Source organism: Chelonia mydas, chromosome 2 (genome assembly GCF_015237465.2).
Source record: "Chelonia mydas isolate rCheMyd1 chromosome 2, rCheMyd1.pri.v2, whole genome shotgun sequence".
In the NCBI taxonomy this organism is placed as follows: domain Eukaryota; kingdom Metazoa; phylum Chordata; order Testudines; family Cheloniidae; genus Chelonia; species Chelonia mydas.
The window spans coordinates 166,148,322-166,167,368 of record NC_057850.1 but is presented as its reverse complement, the minus strand read 5'-3'; the positions used below and the strand labels follow the sequence as shown (position 1 = coordinate 166,167,368).

The 19,047-nt window shown below is 42.3% G+C and overlaps 1 protein-coding gene across 1 annotated transcript in view; it reads left to right on the top strand.

Annotated features, from left to right (window-relative positions):
* CNTNAP2 (contactin associated protein 2) overlaps window positions 1-19,047 on the top strand; it is a 1,647,636-nt gene that overhangs the window by 1,372,491 nt on the left and 256,098 nt on the right. The window contains exon 15 of the mRNA XM_037889980.2: window positions 6,145-6,272. Within this exon, the coding sequence (XP_037745908.1) occupies window positions 6,145-6,272 (128 nt within the window). The remainder of the gene's footprint in view (window positions 1-6,144; window positions 6,273-19,047) is intronic.

Below are 19,047 nucleotides of genomic sequence, written 5' to 3'. Positions count from 1 at the left end.
TCAAATAAATAGCTAAGCAAATTAATAGCAATACAGAATCTTAACATTAATTTGAATGTCATTTGTTCATGTATACATAATGCATGTTCTTTTTACATACAATATTACAAGTAAAGAACTGATCATAATCAAAACAATCATAATAAATCTTACAGTAATATAGACCCTTTTCATTTAGAAGTACCCTGCAGCTCTTTACAAACAGTATATATAGGAATGGAAATTAGAAATATGAACATTTTACTGAGATTTCATCAATATCTCATGATAATTACAGGATTTGATGAGATTCATTTAGTCTTACTTGACTTTTAACAGGAATATGACACACTGTATTCAATCCTTATTCTTAGGTGGATTTTCTTTAGTGAGGGAAACCTTTTGCACCATCTCAATGTGCAAGATCTTTAAAGAGCTGTGGGACCATTATCCCATCTAGGAGCAGAGTGTTCCTGATATAGTGTAAATTCAACTATTACAGTTAGTCTTTGGTTTAGAAACTTTAACTTTATCAAGCAAAATGTATGTCACTACTAATCACACACACACAGCACATAAAAGAGAAGCTGAGTGCACATACTAAACTCCAGTTACTAAGTATATTGAAATACCAGTCAGTTCTCTATCTGTCTGTCTTAGGCCATGTCTGCACTACCAGCTTTGGTTGACACAAGTTATGTTGACATATATTGTTCATATGCATGCATAGTTGGATGATTGTATCAGCACTGCAAGCAATCACAAGGAGTGCTTGTGTCAATGCACAGTATGGTCACCAAGGGTAGGTATCCCAGTGTGCCATGCACCGCCCTTTGGAGGAATTTTTACCTTTTGGGGGAATTTTTTGCAATGTGTTCTGAGGCATACACAAGTTGTACAGGGAGGCTGGAACAAGGATGGTCCCAATGGTTATAGCTGCCTACTGTGTCCTGCATAATATGTGAGACAAAGGGAAAAGTTGCCACTGGGGTGGAGGACAGAGTTGGAGCAGCTCTCTGCTGACTTTGAACAGCCAGACACAGAGGTCATTAGAAGAGCTCAATGCAGAGCTGAGGGAAGCCTTGAAAGAGCATTTTAACAGTCAGCCATAGTAATGTGATGGAGTAGACTGTGCTCTACCTGGCCCTGAAGTTTTGGGTGGTGTTAGAATTGTGTAGTGCTTGGTGTAATAGCACTGAGCACTGGAACTATTTTCCAGCACCGGTGATTTTAGCTGATATCTCACTTCTGAGAGTACAAAGGCATAGAGGACACCACCTGCTGCTGGCATCCTGAAGCCACCCAGGCCTGTATGCCGCTAGCCTCTTTCCTGCAATGGTGTCTGCCAAAGTCATCAGAGTGGCATGGGAAAGTGTCCTACTGTGGAGGAAGAAATAAGGCTGTCATCCTAGAAATCTGTGGGGGAGGATTGCAGATTACCTCCATGGAAGTTTCATTGAGATCTCCCAGGAGGATACAAGGGAAATCCCGGTGTACATAAACAAAAGTAGTATATAAGGGACATCCCTGTGTACATAAACAAACAGCTTCACAAGCCTCTGACCACTCTCACCTAGCCCTACAGGGAATGAAAAACAGGTAACTCTACTTCTGTTTGTTGTATCTCTACCTCTTCTCATACGAATAAACCAGTGGAAAGCAGATACCTGTGTCCTGCTAACTTGGGGTTGGGCCAGGACACCATCTTCACATTTAAACATTTTAAGGTAGAATGCATGCACACAGTTACCTGAGATTCCTTCCCCTGGATCAGGATCAGTCGTGATGGAGTCATGAAAAGATCCTGGCTCACAGCATAGCTGGACCCCTCCCACTGTATGTTTCTCCTCCTAGCTGTTCATGGCAGGGGTCTCTGTCTCAGGTTCCCCTAGGCTATCCACGGTGGTCTGCAGGAGGCTGGTGGAGTCTCCACCAAGTAGGGCATGCTGCTCACTGTAAAAGTGGCAGGTCTGTGACTTAGCACAGATCACATGTTGGTCTTCCTGTCCTTGTGGTATTCCTGCTGTAGTACCTTCGCTTTCATGTGGCACTGCTGTTGATACCTGTTGTACCCCTTCATCTGCGTCCACTCGGCAATCTTTTCATAGATGTCTATGTTTCTATGTCTGGTCTATAGCTGTGCCTGCACAGCCTCTTCTCCCCATTGGCCCAGGAGAACCAATAACTCCTGTCTACTCCAGGCAGGAGCACGTCTGGAATATGTAGCCGGCATAATGGTTTGGGCAGGTGCACACAAAGAAGAGCCGCTAGGTGAGGTCGTCAAGCTGGGCAGTCATGAAAAGGTATTTCAAAAATATGCAAGGGCTTTATAGTGGGGGACAGCTTCCAGTCTCTGTGACTGATGGCCAGTGGAGTTCATAATTGTGACCAGAGGAGTCACTGTTGAGCATTGTGGGACAGTGGCTGGAGGACTGTTAGGGTTGACATAAGTCACGCAGTGTCTACACTCTTACTATGGCAACCACAGTATATCAGCCATGGCACAATGCAGTTCAGGGTGGTGGTGTTACCGTGTCACCGTAATGGGGTGCTTTCATCAGCAGTAGACCAATGTGAGTGTACACTCGTGCACAAATAAGTCAATGCAAGGTGACTTAAGTCAAAGTAACTTTGTAGTGTAGTCCAGGTCTTAGTACTTTCATGGCCCCCATTGTTGTGGTATCTGAGCACCTCACAATCTCTAATGAGTTTATCCTTACAACACACCATGTGAGGCAGGGAAGTACTATTATCCCCATTTTACAGATGGTGAACTGAGGCATAAAATGACGAAGGGAATTGGCCAAAGTCACAAAGGAAGGCTGTGGCAAAGAAGCAACTGGAACTCATTTCTTCCAAATCCTAGGCTAAAAGTCTAACCACTGAACTATTCTTCCTCTCACAGGAGAGGAAGTTTCCTACCATGGTGACTCAAGGTTCCTTCCCCACTCTGAATTCTAGGGTACAGAAGTGGGGACCTGCATGAAAGACCCCCTAAGCTTATCCTTACCAGCTTAGGTTAAAAACTTCCTCAAGGTACAAACTTTGCCTTGTCTTTGAACCATACGCTGCCACCACCAAGCGTTTTAAACAAAGAACAGGGAAAGAGCCCTCTTGGAGACGTCTTCCCCCAAAATATCCCCTCAAGTCCTACAGCCCCTTTCCTGGAGAAGGCTTGATAAGAATCCTCACCAATTTGTACAGGTGAACACAGACCCAAATCCTTGGATCTTAAGAACAATGAAAAATCAATCAGGTTCTTAGAAGAAGAATTTTAATTAAAGAAAAGGTAAAAGAATCACCTCTGTAAAATCAGGATAGTAAATACCTTACAGGGTAATCAGATTCAAAACATAGAGAATCCCTCTAGGCAAAAACCTTAAGTTACAAAAGACACAAAAACAGGAATATATATTCCATCCAGCACAGCTTATTTTACCAGCCATTACACAAAATAAAATCTAACGCATTTTCTAGCTAGATTACTTACTAACTTTACAGGAGTTGTAAGGCTGCATTCCTGATCTGTTCCCAGCAAAAGCAACACACAGACAGACCAAACCCTTTGCCCCCCCCCCTCCAGATTTGAAAGAGTCTTGTCCCCTTATTGGCCATTTTGGGTCGGATGCCAGCAGGGTTACCTTAGCTTCTTAACCCTTTACAGGTGAAAGGGTTTTGTTTCTGGCCAGGAGGGATTTTATAGCACTGTATACAGAAAGGTGGCTACCCTTCCCTTTATATTTATGACAGTGACAAACAGCCAGTTATCAGAAAACAAAGCAAGAGCGCTACTGGAAGAAATTATGTAACACTTTTTTATTTTCACGGCAATGGCTCTAAAGTTACTAAAGAGTATCACAGTATTTTGTGTTAATTCCATAAATAAATCATTAATAATGAGTATGAACACTGATCAGTAACATTAGTAAAGGAGAGGCGGGGAAACCATCACTAGACATTTTCATTCCATGGAAAGGAGGTGGCATTTATGGCTGATAGAGGCTTGAAAGATCATTTGCCCCATTATTTGGGGCTGAAAATATCCGCTAATGTTGAAGGTGAGGGATGGAGTACCATTGGTGTAGTTTTCTTTTCATCACTGTCTAAAAAATTTTTATATTTTTAATAATTACCTCCGATTTGAAGGTCTTTTTGAAATAGTGGCATTCAATAGAGAAAAATAATTTCAGAGGAAAATTTTAGTAAGAATAAAGCGGTAACCTACCTTTAATTTATGTTACAGAGGCTAGGGTCCCATAGATGTGGCATCAGGCTGGGGATCAGGGAACCTGGAATTATAATCTTATTCACCCATTCTGTTACCATGAGCAAATCACTTAACCTTCCTGCACTTCTGTTTCCTATCTGTAAACAGAAGATAATGATACTTTCCCACCTTCCTAAAGGACTTTGAAATCTATAGATGAAGAGCACTGTATAAGTGCTTTTTATTATTTAGCAGAATCTGCAGAAGCAGCTCACTTAGACACAAAGGATATGAGAGGTCCTTCTCTCCATTCTTTGTCTACTGGCAGTCTCCTCCGGCAGAATCTAGAAAAGGCTATGGCCAACCATACTCAGTTAATGGTCTCAGCCTCTTGGAACTGCTGAAGAATGGAGAAATAAAGGGTTCTGAGATAAAGGTGGGAACTCTGAAATGGAAAGAACATAAAGATTTAAGAAAATAGTCATCCAGTGTTTTCAGAAAACATTTAACTTTCTCAAATATGTAATAAATAAATCTCTAATTACTCTCTTCATCACAGAGAGCAGACACAAGTTCCAACGAGCTGTCATTCTAACATGATAGTTATTTTCTTAATTACTTTAATTGCTTTTCTTTTTAAATGAGTTTTTATCTTCCATTGCTTCAGAAGGACTCAATAGCTGATGTGACCAGAGACAGTACATTAGTGTTACTGAGAAACTCTCAGCTTTACTGGATCACACAAATCCCTCTGCTCTGCTTCCTGGATAATAGGAATCTAATGTTACAGGGTCATAAAGTCATTGAAAATAGCAGTGGAAAAGGCTTTCAGAGCATGTAGTGTTATCCCAAAATGCAATTGCTCCCTACAATATATTACTCAGTATATTTTCTAGGGTTTTAAAATCATCCTTAGTATCATGTTCTTGTTGAGCAAAGAAATTGATTTGTAAAGAAGAAGGTGGGAAAGTCTGTGGTTACTATTAGTTGCTGATTTACTGGAGCACTTAGAAAGGTGCTGTAAAAAAAGAGGAAGATATATATCTTCACTTTTTGGGTTATGCAGCTTGGACAACTGTTAGGTTGTTTTGTTTTGCTTCCTCTTAATTTTTTCATGTCTTTAATAATAGGGTCTCACTAATATTTGTAAAAAGCTGTATTAAATTCAAGGCTGCATTATCCTTCACATCCTAGGAGCTGCATGACTGCTCTTGGCTTCCCTGTCTGTTTGCTTCTGACAAAAAATGGTTAATGGAAAGAGAGGATGTGGCTAGTTAAGTTATTGCTTTCTGTTTTAAAGGAACAGCACAATTGCTGTTCTAATGCTTTCATTTTAGGCACCTGACCTAAAACATGAATCAGTTCTCACTTCACATAAGTGTTGAGGTATCCTGGTGAAGTGACTAAAATGTAGGTCTCTGTCCATCTGTATTATATACTGGGGTGGTCAGAAGACTTTAGCTCTTAATTCTTTATCTTTTGTCATCAGTGCAGTGCTAAAACTATTAAAAGCAATGGAAATGTTATTCATCCTGTGAGCAGGTGTTATATCATTAGAGTGCCAACTGGTCACAGCTGGGACAAAAAGGATATGTCTTTAGGAGGTATTGAAAATCTCCTCTCCATTCAAAGCAAACAAGCTAAACAATCAACAAAGTACCATTGCTCAAGTACGTACGGGCTGTGGTCAGTTCCAAACAAAAAATCCAATGAAACTATTTTGGAGAGATTTTCTTGGATGAAATGAATATATCTGTTTTACAAAAATACATACGATAATATTAATAGGAGGTATTTAATCAAATAGATGGGATTAACAAAAGGGTAACATTTTTGTATTGATTTAATTATTGCTTTCCAGGGATATTTATTCTTGTGGTGATTCGTTCGTTGCCAGGGAATAAAATCTTTGTAAATATTTCACTAGTTGTATTGTTTCTTTTTTTTCTCTGTCTCAGGAGAAAAGATGCTGGGCTCTTGTCTTACAAAGAACATCTACCAGTGAGTCAAGTGGTGGTTGGAGATATTGACCGATCGGGATCAGAATCCAAGTTAACTGTGGGTCCTGTGCGCTGTCAAGGAGACCGTAAGTTTGCTGTTGCTCCTGATTAGCTTATAGCCCTGTTGGAACATAGATGGGGAGACAATCAAAGTTTTCCTAAGCTCATGCAAGTTACATTTTGCTCACAGCTGCTTCCTAGCAGAGTTTAAGATGTGCAGAGAAAGGGAAAGAAATGACCATAAAACCACCAATATAAGGGGCGCCGCTTTGGATCTAAAAGGTGGGCGTTCATCTTTCTTGTATGGTAAATGAGGCATCTTTGACTACCCAGCTAAGTTTATGATTATATAAACAGTAATACAAATAGCATAGGAGCAGCACTCGACAGCCGTGATGCTGCTGAGTGCTGCTGTTAATGCCATTAGCATTACTATTTATATCACCATAAACTAAGTTTATAGAGATATAAATAGTAGCATTATGGCTAAATGCATCCTTGTAAACTCAGGTTATAGCTGTGTAAAGTTTGACATTACTGCTATCAAGTACCATCCTCATCAGAGCTCAATGTTGACTTGTAAACCAGGGATGGGTCTCTGTAGCAGTTTCTAGTTTTAAACTTGTGCACTGGAGAGGGGACACATACCTTCCAGTTTGGTCTGTAGGAGGTGCAATATCAGAGTTATAAAGATTGAAGTGTATGTTTTATGTAGTAAATGATGGTAAGTGACTTCAAAATGAAAGAAAAGGAGTGAATTTGGCCTAGCCTTTATCGTCATTCATAAATATGGCTGGCAGAATGGGTCTTTGTGTTACTATCAGATGCATTTAGTCTGCTTTTCTGTTGGAGAATTTTTCTAATTTCTTCTCATTTTCTTTCTGTTTTCTGTTAATGTATTTGATGAATATTGTGTACAAACATATTTCATGGGATGCTTGCAAATTGTTCACAGAAACTAATTACTGTTTATTATTTGTGGTGTGTGACTGATCACCTGAGTCAGAAGTTACTCTTTCTGTTCCCTGATTTAGATGACTGACATTTTTATACAAGATTTTACAAATGATGAATAGGAAATAAAGAATGCAAATACTTTTTTCATCCACACATACCCTTCTTCATATGTTGCCCGAGTATCAGTATGAATAGAAATCTATATGAATTCGACTGTTCTCAAACATGAGTGTGAACAAAACCGCATTTGCTCAAATGTTCGTGAATAGCAAATAATAGGGGCTACTGGAACATAGTTGAATCCAACGGCTATTTGGGAAATGAATGAATTCCTAACAGTCCATTTGCATTGTACTCAGTCTGCTGTTTGAGTTATGCTGCCAAGTTTTGTGAAGCCATAAATCCTATCCTGTGAATAATTTTGTATTTATTTCCATGGCCCTGAATTCACCTTGAATTCCTGGCCAACCCCCAACCCCTGTGCATTCTCCTTTGGATTCTGGAGCCTTCTTCATTCCCTACCCTGTCAAACTTGCTGCTGTATTGCAGGTCAGGGCTGGGTGAAGAGATCTCTTTCTATTCCACAAGCACCTTGCTGAGGATCATGAACTTTGTGTGAGCTGCATTGAAATCCTTTGGGGGAAAGAGATCTAGGCTGGGAAATTCAGCAGGCTTTGAACCATTTTCATTTTCAACAACCCATCTAGGATTGGACTTGCTCAGCTGGGCAAAGGCTAGAGTGTCATTTAAATGGATTTTGGAAAAGAAAATTTCCCAGACCCTTCAGGGCAAAGCAATGTCCTGTCCATCTGGCCGGTCCAGTCTTGTTGGTGGGCAAAGACAACCCATACCTGCCAATAGCGGAGAGGCAGAATGAGTGCAGTGGTTTCAGCAGATGGTATTGAGCATGCTCACTCCAAGCCAAGCAGCAAATCTGGGGGGGGGGGGAATGCATGACCCCCCACCTCCACCCCAGACATCGCCTCTGTTGGTGGGAACCATTTTGAATGTGAATTGCTGAAAATGATTTCAAAACACGGTCAGGGTGCCCATGTAGATGGGCTCATAAATACACAATATTGTGTATTCCTCGTGAAAACATCATTCTCTGTACTGGCCCTTTTATGACTCAGCCATACCCCTGATATAGCACTGAGTGATGGCCATTCTCCCTTTTGCTACCATGCAGTGCTAATGCTGCATTATTGCAGGCTAAAGTCTGTCCCTGCTGCCCAGAGCCTCCTAGCACCCCTCCCCTCCATGATGCTGCTAGGCGAACAACTGGAGCCACATAGGATGGCTGATACAGAAGAGGCCATTCATGGCCTTTACAGAATGTCAGTTACACAAGCACCAGGCCGGAGATCTTTTGTTTTCCCCTCCTCCTTTTTTATTTATTTGTGTATTTAGCTGTGCAGGGAGGTTGGGGCTTGGAGGCGTGGAATGATCTGTCAGGAATGGTAACACAGATTGCCTTGGGGCTCCTGTGCACAGGGCCGGCTCTAGGTTTTTCGCTGCCCCAAGCTCCGAGAGCACAACTGCCCAAGAAAAAAAAAAAAAGGGTGGCCAGAATGCCGTGGAATTGTGCCGCCCCGACCACGTGCTTGCTTTGCTGGTGCCGAGAGCCGGTCCTGCCTGTGCATGGGACAGTGTTGTTAAGGGGCAGTTTGTTTATTTTCTAATAGAACTAACAAGACTTGCCCCCTTTACATTGATGGTCCTGTGTGCAAGACACTGGGCTAGGATTCAGGATGTCTGTATTCCATTCCAAGCTCTTCCACTCCAAGCTCTTCCACAAAGTTACTTTCTGACCTTAGTCAAGTAATTTAATCTCTCTGTGCCTCACTTCCTCATCTGTAAAAGGATACTTCCTTTCTCTGTCCGTTTTGAATGTAAACTCTTTGTAGCAAAGACCGTTTCTTACTAAGTGTTTGTACAATGCCCGTGTGACAGGGGACACTCACCTCTTGTGAGCACCTCCTGTCAGTCAAGTGCAAACCTGCACACAAACTCTCTCTCTCCTTCCGGCGCCCCCAGTCAGCAGTTAACCTCATCGGGGGGTCTTCAGTGACCCAGCCCTCCAGCTAAATCACACAGTCAAACTCATGAACGAACCACTTCTGGGGTAAAAAAAAAAAAGGACCAACAGGGCCTATGCAGTGCCCTTGTCAGTATCTGTGTCTGCAGCCCTGTCTCTGGGCTCAGCTCTCAGCCCCTTCTGGGCTAGCTTTAAGTCTGTATCTTCCCTGGCATAGAGCAGTGCCCCCTGGACTTTCTCACTGGAGCCTCTTCAAGTCCTGCCCTTCACTTAGGCCTCTAAACAAGTCTTATCCCCTTCTCAGAGCTTAGGCCACCTTGCCTAAGCTCTGGCCCTCCCACTACTCCAGGTCCAAACCCAGGGACCCTACAAATAGAAACCATGTGCTGCTTCCTTTAATAATTGCTACTGCTATTCCCTGGATCATTTCCCATGTAGCCCCTTCCTCTTCACCCTTACCTCAGGGCTGAAGTTCTTCCTCACCAAATGCCAGTGTCACCAGAACTTGTCTTCTGGCTCTCCCTTGAGCTTCAGCAAGGAGCACCTTCATAGCTCCTCTAGTCCCCACCAGGAACTGTTCTGCGTAGACCATGCAGCTCCTTTTAACTTGATCTGCTGTGCTCTGATTGGCTGCTTCCCTGCAGCCCCTCTAGGTGGGCCTGGAGGACCCACCTTCACTGCTCATTTTCTGGGGTGGAGTGTAGTAGGACCACAAGGCCTCCAGCAGGGGTCCTAAAAGGGCCTGGTACACCCAGTCACAGTTCATCAAAATGGGGTTTCAGCTTTAATTGGGCTATCTACGCGGTGCCGCTTTTCAAATAACAGAGTAGTAATAATAAGAATAATCATTTAGAGGGAATAAATGGGAAGGTGATTGGTTTTTGTTTTTTTTATAATTTGTAGCTGGATCAGAACTTTAGAGAAACTAGAGGGAATGTGAGCCCTGCCTATAAAACTAATGCTGTATTCCAGGCCAGTGGTAGGTGAAGAGATCCCTTCAAATACCATACCCATCTGACCAACGATTAGAAATGGTCAGAAAATGGAATTTCCATCCCCCAACATTTCCCAACCGGTTTTCATTTCACATTGGAACGAAAAATCAAAAATTTAAAAAATTTTCATGGGATGGAATTTAAATAGATAGATAGATTAGATTCTAAAACATTGAAATAACTTTATCAACATCTAACATTTTGACCTTTTAGGATCAGAATATGAAGTGCAATAGTGGCCATTTTGAATTCAAGTCTCAGTGTGTCATTTAGTCAGTGTGATGAGAGGAAGGAGGGTGAGAGGTAGAAGGACTGACACACAAAATAAATAAATATGTATTACATCAATAGACAAGGATATGAGATGGAGGTGGGGAAAGTAGGTAGATGAATGAGGGATCCCTCACTGGTGAATATGGTGCTCAGACATTTAGGAGCATTTCTCAGAGGTTGCACGGCAACCAAATGTGGCTGTCAGCCACTGCTGCAAAAGGAGCTCCCATGTCTCCATGGGAAGGGATTCCAGCACCAGTGCCCTGTGGTGCCACCTTCATAGGAGGCACCCAGAGGGCCTCATCCTAAAGCCAGCATCCCCGTATCATCTGCCACCTGCCCCAACCTCAGGCTGGCTTTCCAGCACCTGCTCCCCCATGTCCCCAGATTGCAGCCCCTAACCCCTCACCCAGGTCCTGTCCTGGAGGAGTGGGACTGGGCATAGATGCACCTGGAAGCTGTGAAGGAGCAGGCTACAGAGCTGCTCTTCTGGGGTCGGGGGGGAGGTTCAAGGGATGAGCTGCCATCTCAAGCCAGGGTGTTGCAGGAAGATTGCAGCCCACAAAAGGCCACTGGAGGCCCAAAAGCGTCTCCATGACAGATACCTTCAAGAGCAGGCAGGGTACCTAAAGTGAAAACCGTCTGTCCCTGGCCCCGTTTGTGGAGGAAGATGGTTCTAGCCCCACAGAGCTGATGTAATAGATTCAGGGTAGGTGGTCCCCTCCTTAGTATTTGTTTGTGTTGATTTTTTTAAAAAGGCCTGTTGTTACTTGAGACCTAGAACACCATGTCTAACACCTGCATGCATTCTGTACTGTTTAGGGCCTGCCACACACAGCATTGGTGCCATGTGGCTCCTTTATCTTCCTGCCTCCCTCCTTCTACCTGGGTCTCCTTCCTGCTCCCTGGAGTTGCATGATAATGATGCTGGCTCCCAACCATGCACGCAATATACGCATGAGTGTGTTATATTATTGGCACCCACAACTCAGGAATTGTGCTCTGTTTAGCATCATCTCCTACTTTGGTGTGTCCCTGATCAGCACTCCTTGGTTGGGTTCCTAAAAACAATTTGAAGGAAATGTTCTGGAGTTGGTTTCTCATTTTAAACAAATGATTATTTTATTTAGGAAACAACAAATGGGAAATTTTATCCATAATTTTTACTTTTGATTTGTAGGCTAGGTCACCGTGACAGTGCAGGTGATCCAAAACTTTCCCTGTACTCCCCCTTCTCCAATCAACACTCCATGCCTATATCCACTCAACTGCTTTGTGGCTCCAACACTGAACTCAGTAACAGACTAGATCTGAGAGCGATTCTGAAAAATCTGTGTACAATTGCACTGTGACAGGTACACACCCAAATATCAAGAAACTTAATCTAGTGGAGCCACACCCACAGGCTGTTTTCACATTATTAGCCAAGCAATGTGAGGTCTAACACACAAGTCAATGACATTTCTAAATATGGATTTAGGAGCCTAACTGTAGGCACCCATAGTTGAACATGTTGGTAAGGGTTTCTCTAATGAGAAACATGCTGTAAAAGCATTATGTGTATTGCCAAAATACCTAACTACTGTAGTCTTGGATCTCTAATGTAAAGTAAGGAACACTGGGAATGCAAAATGTTTTATTGCACAGTTTAATTGCTCTTTTGTTGCAAATGTAGATAGTTTTGAGACTCTTCCTTCAGAAAGGGAGGCTTATCCTTGGTCATATTAGTGATTATTTCCTGTTCTCTTGATTCATGACCCATTAGAGACTGCTTTGGGCAAGCTTGGACTGTGGATGTCACATCTCAGAAACCTGTGACTGAGAAAAACACTATACTTCCTTGCACTTCTGGTCTGTGAAAACATGCCCCCAAAAAACTTGCTACTCTGTGAAAATATGCTCATTATTTCTAAATAATTATGCAGAATATTTTTTGTTGGAGGGATCTTTTGCAGGGATTGTTATAGAATCTTGTAAATTAGCTTAATAAATTATGCTGAAAAGCATTCTGAAACTTGGTTGGGCATGATTCTTCAACTTTGTATTGCAAGATAACTTCTTCATCCTTGACTCTGAGTCACAAAACTAAATCTGCTATATACACGTAGCCAACAGAAGGCCCTCCTCTTCTCTAAGGATTTCCTTGTTGTCCTACAAGCCAGCAGTGCTCCAGTCAGCTAATGCTTAAGGCTTTATAGATTCATCTGGTCTGTGTGGCAAAAATCCCATGGATCTTTCCCGGGGTGTATCCTGTACATTGGATAAGATATTCAGTCTCTGTCTTTTTCCATTGTGTCATTTTAGTGTTGCAGAATATTTTAAAAATATTGAATTGGGCCTTCTGAGTGGCAGACTTAGAGCAGACTTAACCAGTTTTTAGCAAAACAGGTGGACTCTGCTCAATGTGAGTCCGGCACGATACCACATTCAAACTTTAAGCAAGCACTTTAAGGTGTGACCAAAAGTATTGTTCTCGAATTGTTCCATTAGATGTATTGTGCTAATGTTGTAGCAATGAAAAGTAATTGATACAGATTCTTTGGTCCATCTAAGCTACACTCAACGCAGCCATGGGAGAGAGGAAAGCAAAGTGGTTCTATGTAATCTTTGCATTCCCCCAATCCTGATGGCAGAAAGGGACTGTTCTAAATTGTGCCCAGTTGCCTCTGGAGCTAAGGATTATTGTAGAGAAACAACATTCTATTCACACTTCTTTCTCCAAAGGAATGTCTTCTACACCAGGAGCAGAAAGAGGGGTGGTGACTCTGCGTCATCTGTGAATTCCCACTATCCTTGGGGTATCCTCAGGAGGCCAGTTAAACTGTTTATACAGACTCTTCATTAGCAGAATTGCAGTAATACAGTGGGGACACCTATTGTGGTATGCACTGTACAAACACATAACAAAAAGATAGTCCCTGCCCAGTCTCTTTCTGCTGCTGGAGTGGCGCAAAGGGACTGCAGCAAGTGTGAGAAGGCACACTGCCAGAGCCTTTCACTGTGGTGGAGAAAGGCTCTAGAAGCCACTGCCGGAGCCTTTTACTACTGCCTCCCCTCTGTAGAACCTTCACTACAGGAGGAAAAGGCTCTGGTGGCAGAGAGGCAGCAGGACTCTGCACTGCTAAAAATAGCAGTGTAGATATGGGAGGCATTGTTTCGGCATTGAGAGAGCCATGTAGTGTAAATACCCTAAGGTTCAGATGTATTGGGCACTCTGCTCTATCTGCTCTCCTAAGCTGTGCCTCATTGTCTACACTGCTATTTATACCTTGGTAGCTGGGCATGCAATGTCTGTACACTATAAGCTGCCATAAATGTTACTCCTGGAGGGAATTTTGCACCACTGCATGGGCACAGAATTCATGGCCCCTGCAGATTTCTTTGCTTCCCCGCAGTAAAATGACTTCTGATGGGGAAGCAAAGGGAAGTGGCAAGAGCGGTCATGCGCCCCCTCTTTGGCAGTGCAGACAGGTCGGTTTGGGCACCTAGAGCAGCCAGTAGAGATGTAAATCACCACGGGAGGGCTGGGTAGTGTGTGTGTGTGTGTGAGAGAGAGAGAGCCTGTCCGTCTCACTCGCTCTTGCTGCATGCTCGGCATGGAGGGGCAGGGCTTTGGGGTGTTTCTGAAGAGGTGGGTGTGGGGCAAGCTCTGTTCCCTTAGGCAGAGCAGAATGTAGCAGCCTGCCTGCTTAGTCAATTGTTCACATTGTTCTTAGTGAATTCCCGCAGGACTATAAAACAGGTGCAAAAATTTTAAGGCTCCTTTATATTACCAGAGTGGTGTAAAGGAGCCTTATTGTAAATGACAGTATGGCCTTATAAATGCTTATGGTGCTTTAGTGATTAGAACTGGTCTAAATTTTTGGACTGAAAAAATTTCCTATCAAAATGTGCTCCATGAACTGTTTGCTACTGACCTTTTTGGACATGGTCAGTAGCCAGTATAAATTGTGAGTTTGAGTTCCCAGCCCTCACTTGCTTTTCAGTTGCCTATGATGTAACACTGAGCATATGGCTGCATATATTTGTTGATTAATAACTAGAAGTAAAGGGGCAATACTAGCTACATTATTATTAGACAGAGGGGGTTTGGTGATTTCCTCCAATGCTCCCCACTTCCATTATCCATCCATTGTATTGTAGTTTAAATAAATTACCAAAATAATTGAAACCAGCTTGATTATATTGCGTTATTTTGACAAAAATGTGCAGAATTTTGCAGAATTTTAAAATATTGTGCACAGAATTTTTAATTTTTGGTGCAGAATTTTTAATGTTTTGGTGCAGAATTCCCCCAGGAGTAAAATGTAGACAGACCTTTAGATGGTGTTGTGCATTTTGAGGAAGTTTCTGCGCATTGTACTAAGATATCTGCACATAACTCACAAAGACAAAACAGCACTGGTTGCACTCAGTTCATATTTTCAGTGTTTTCTTCACACACATATTCCAGATCATAATTTTATGGTTCAGGGTGAATTGCACAGCAAATTCCACTGCCACAGAATTTGTGAGGCCTTGACTTCAAATAAATTTTGGAATATGGCAGGGTCTTTCTTTGTGAGCTCTTTCTGCACTGTGGGTCCCCTTTCCTTTGTGCTGTTGCTGCTAGAAGGTGAGGAGAAAAATTCAAGGGTTTTTAGATTTTTGCTTCTTGAATTTATATATTTTTTCACTTCTACTTGTGTGGTTTTTATTCTCTCAGTAAGTCTTTCTTATCAAAGAGCCATGACTCACTACTTATGTTTGACTCCCATTATCTTTTATCTCTGAGATGGGGAGGAAGGAGCTTCTGCACTTACTGCAGCTGTCTCCACTTAGGGTTTCAGGAAGTCCAACAGCAGCCCTATTTATGTGGAATCATGTGACAGAGGAAAAAAATCTCCTTGACAGATGATAGAAATTCAGGAACTAATCAAAACTCTGTTTCTACACTAGTCCATTGATCTCTTGTGTTCTCCAGGGAAATATACCATGAGCTCTTTATTCATTGATCCTTTTCCTGTGCTTCGTGATTACTGCTTGCATGATTTGATACTTTGTTCCTTTCGTTTCTGAGGATTGGTCTTGTTGTTTTAATCTTGCATTTCCTTTTGAAAGCTATTAATAAAGTTGGCTTAATAAATAACATAATGTTTTGGATTGGTTCTTGATTTTTGTACAGATGTATTTTACTGAGACTGGCAGTTTGCACTGAAATCACTCTTTCTAGACTTTAAAAAAGATGATCGATGCTCACAAGAACATTTCCTTTGCCAGGTGTGTTTGTATTCCTTAGATACAGTACTTGACATGTATCACATGTACAGGTCAATAACCTCGCATTCTAATAAAGTTTCATTAGCTATCATAAGAAATAAGCTTACTGATTCATATGTTCACTTTAAGACTGTTTTCATCATTTCCCAAAAGGGGAAGGCATTTACTAGAGCTCCATAAATCCATTAAACTGAAATCCTCCCAAGGACAATAAATCCATTCCTGTTAGTTTCAGCTGATCTGTACATGGAAAAAAACTCATATAAAGTTCACTAATCTTGTTTAAGCAACATGATGTGATGTCTGTTAAACATTGTCTCCTTAACATGATATCCTACATAATAGTTCTGTGTCACAGGAAAACCCCAAAGCAAATGATATGCTCAACAAAATAAAGACATAAATTAAAAGCCATGTTTATTGTAACAAGGCTGGCCTAGTGATTTGTTAAAATATATGCTCACATCTCCCTGACCCTTACATCCTCTGGTTTTGTTTGAACCTGGTTTTCAGTGATATCACCCAAGGTTCAGAAAAAAAAATCACAGCCTCAGTGTGAGCTTGTAATTCTCAGTTGGACCTTAAACTCATAAACAAGGTCAGTTTTTTAATAGGATGCACAGTGTGTTGACTAATCAGGCCAGCTGTGGTGTCAGTATTAAATACATCAGTGTGTTATGTTAGTAGGTGTCACAGCTGAGCAACAATTTATATAGGTAATGATAAATAAAACAGCTGTTTCAGAATTTGAGCAGGAGAAGGTCTACTACCATGTCTTATTTCAGAGTAACAGCCGTGTTAATCTGTATTCGCAAAAAGAAAAGGAGTACTTGTGGCATCTTAGAGACTAACCAATTTATTTGAGCATAAGCTTTTGTGAGCTACAGCTCACTTCATCGGATGCATACTGTGGAAAGTGTAGAAGATCTTTTATATACACAAAGCATGAAAGAATACCTCCCCCCACCCCACTCTCCTGCTGGCAATAGCTTATCTAAAGTGATCACTCTCCTTACAATCTGTATGATAATCAAGGTGAGCCATTTCCAGCACAAATCCAGGGTTTAACAAAAATCCGCACAGACACACCCCTGGAACTCCGACCTGGGATATTCTATCTACTACCCAAGATCCATAAACCTGGAAATCCTGGGTGCCCCATCATCTCAGGCATTAGCACCCTGACAGCAGGATTGTCTGGCTATGTAGACTCCCTCCTCAGGCCCTACACTACCAGCACTCCCAGCTACCTTCGAGACACTGACTTCCTGAGGAAACTACAATCCATCGGTGATCTTCCTGATAACACCATCCCGGCCACTGTGGATGTAGAAGCCCTCTACACCAACATTCCACACAAAGATGGACTACAAGCCGTCAAGAACACTATCCCCGATAATGTCACGGCTGACCTGGTGGCTGAACTTTGTGACTTTGTCCTTACCCATAACTATTTTACATTTGGGGACAATGTATACCTTCAGATCAGCGGCACTGCTATGGGTACCCGCATGGCCCCACAGTATGCCAACATTTTTATGGCTGACTTAGAACAACGCTTCCTCAGCTCTTGTCCCCTAACGCCCCTATTCTACTTGCGCTATATTGATGACATCTTCATCATCTGGACCCATGGAAAAGAAGCCCTTGAGGAATTCCACCATGATTTCAACAATTTCCATCCCACCATCAACCTCAGCCTGGTCCAGTCCACACAAGAGATCCACTTCCTGGACACTACAGTGCTAATAAACGATGGTCACATAAACACCACCCTATACCGGAAACCTACTGACCACTATTCCTACCTACATTCCTCCAGCTTTCATCCTGACCACACCACACGATCCATCGTCTACAGCCAAACTCTGCGATACAACCGCATTTGCTCCAACCCCTCAGACAGAGACAAACACCTACAAGATCTCTATCAAGCATTCTTACAAATACAATACCCACCTGCGGAAGTGAAGAAACAGATTGATAGAGCCAGAAGAGTTCCCAGAAGTCACCTACTAAAGGACAGGCCTAACAAAGAAAATAACAGAACGCCACTAGCCGTCACCTTCAGCCCCCAACTAAAACCCCTCCAACGCATTATTAAGGATTTACAACCTATCCTGAAGGATGACCCAACACTCTCACAAGTCTTGGGAGACAGGCCAGTCCTTGCCTACGGACAGCCCCCCAGTCTGAAGCAAATACTAACCAGCAACCACATACCACACAACAGAACCACTAACCCAGGAACCTATCCTTGCAACAAAGCCCGTTGCCAACTGTGCCCACGTATCTATTCAGGGGACACCATCACAGGGCCTAATAACATCAGCCACACTATCAGAGGCTCGTTCACCTGCACATCCACCAGTGTGATATATGCCATCATGTGCCAGCAATGCCCCTCTGCCATGTACATTGGTCAAACTGGAGAGTCTGTACGTAAAAGAATAAATGGACACAAATCAGATGTCAAGAATTATAACATTCATAAACCAGTCGGAGAACACTTCAATCTCTCTGGTCACGCGATTACAGACATGAAAGTTGCGATATTACAACAGAAAAACTTCAAATCCGCACTCCAGCGAGAAACTGTTGAATTGGAATTCATTTGCAAATTGGATACAATTAACTTAGGCTTGAATAGAGACTGGGAGTGGCTAAGTCATTATGCAAGGTAACGTATTTCCCCTTGTTTTTTCCTAACCCCCTCCTCCCCCTCAGACATTCTTGTTAAACCCTGGATTTGTGCTGGAAATGGCCCACCTTGATTATCATACAGATTGTAAGGAGAGTGGTCACTTTAGACAAGCTATTACCAGCAGGAGAGTGGGTTTGTGTGTGGGGGAGGGCGGAGGGGGGGGGGGTGAGAAAACCTGGATTTGTGCTGGAAATGGCCCAACTTGATTATCATACACATTGTAAGGAGAGTGATCACTTTAGATAAGCTATTGCTAGCAGGAGAGTGGGGTCGGGGGAGGTATTTTTTCATGCTTTGTGTGTATAAAAGATCTTCTACACTTTCCACAGTATGCGTCCGATGAAGTGAGCTGTAGCTCACGAAAGCTTATGCTCAAATAAATTGGTTAGTCTCTAAGGTGCCACAAGTACTCCTTTTCTTTTTACCATGTCTTAGGCAATATTGCAATAATAGAAGTTTTTACCTTTTTGTTCACTGGACATGGAAACAGTGTGACAAATGCAAATTATCTGGGTAATGATAAAGGAAGACCAATATTTTCAAACTTAGCTGCCTACAGTTAGGTGCCTAAATCAGTAAGTAGTCACGTACATAGATGTGGCCTCATTTTCAAAGCCTATAGCTCCTGTTGACTT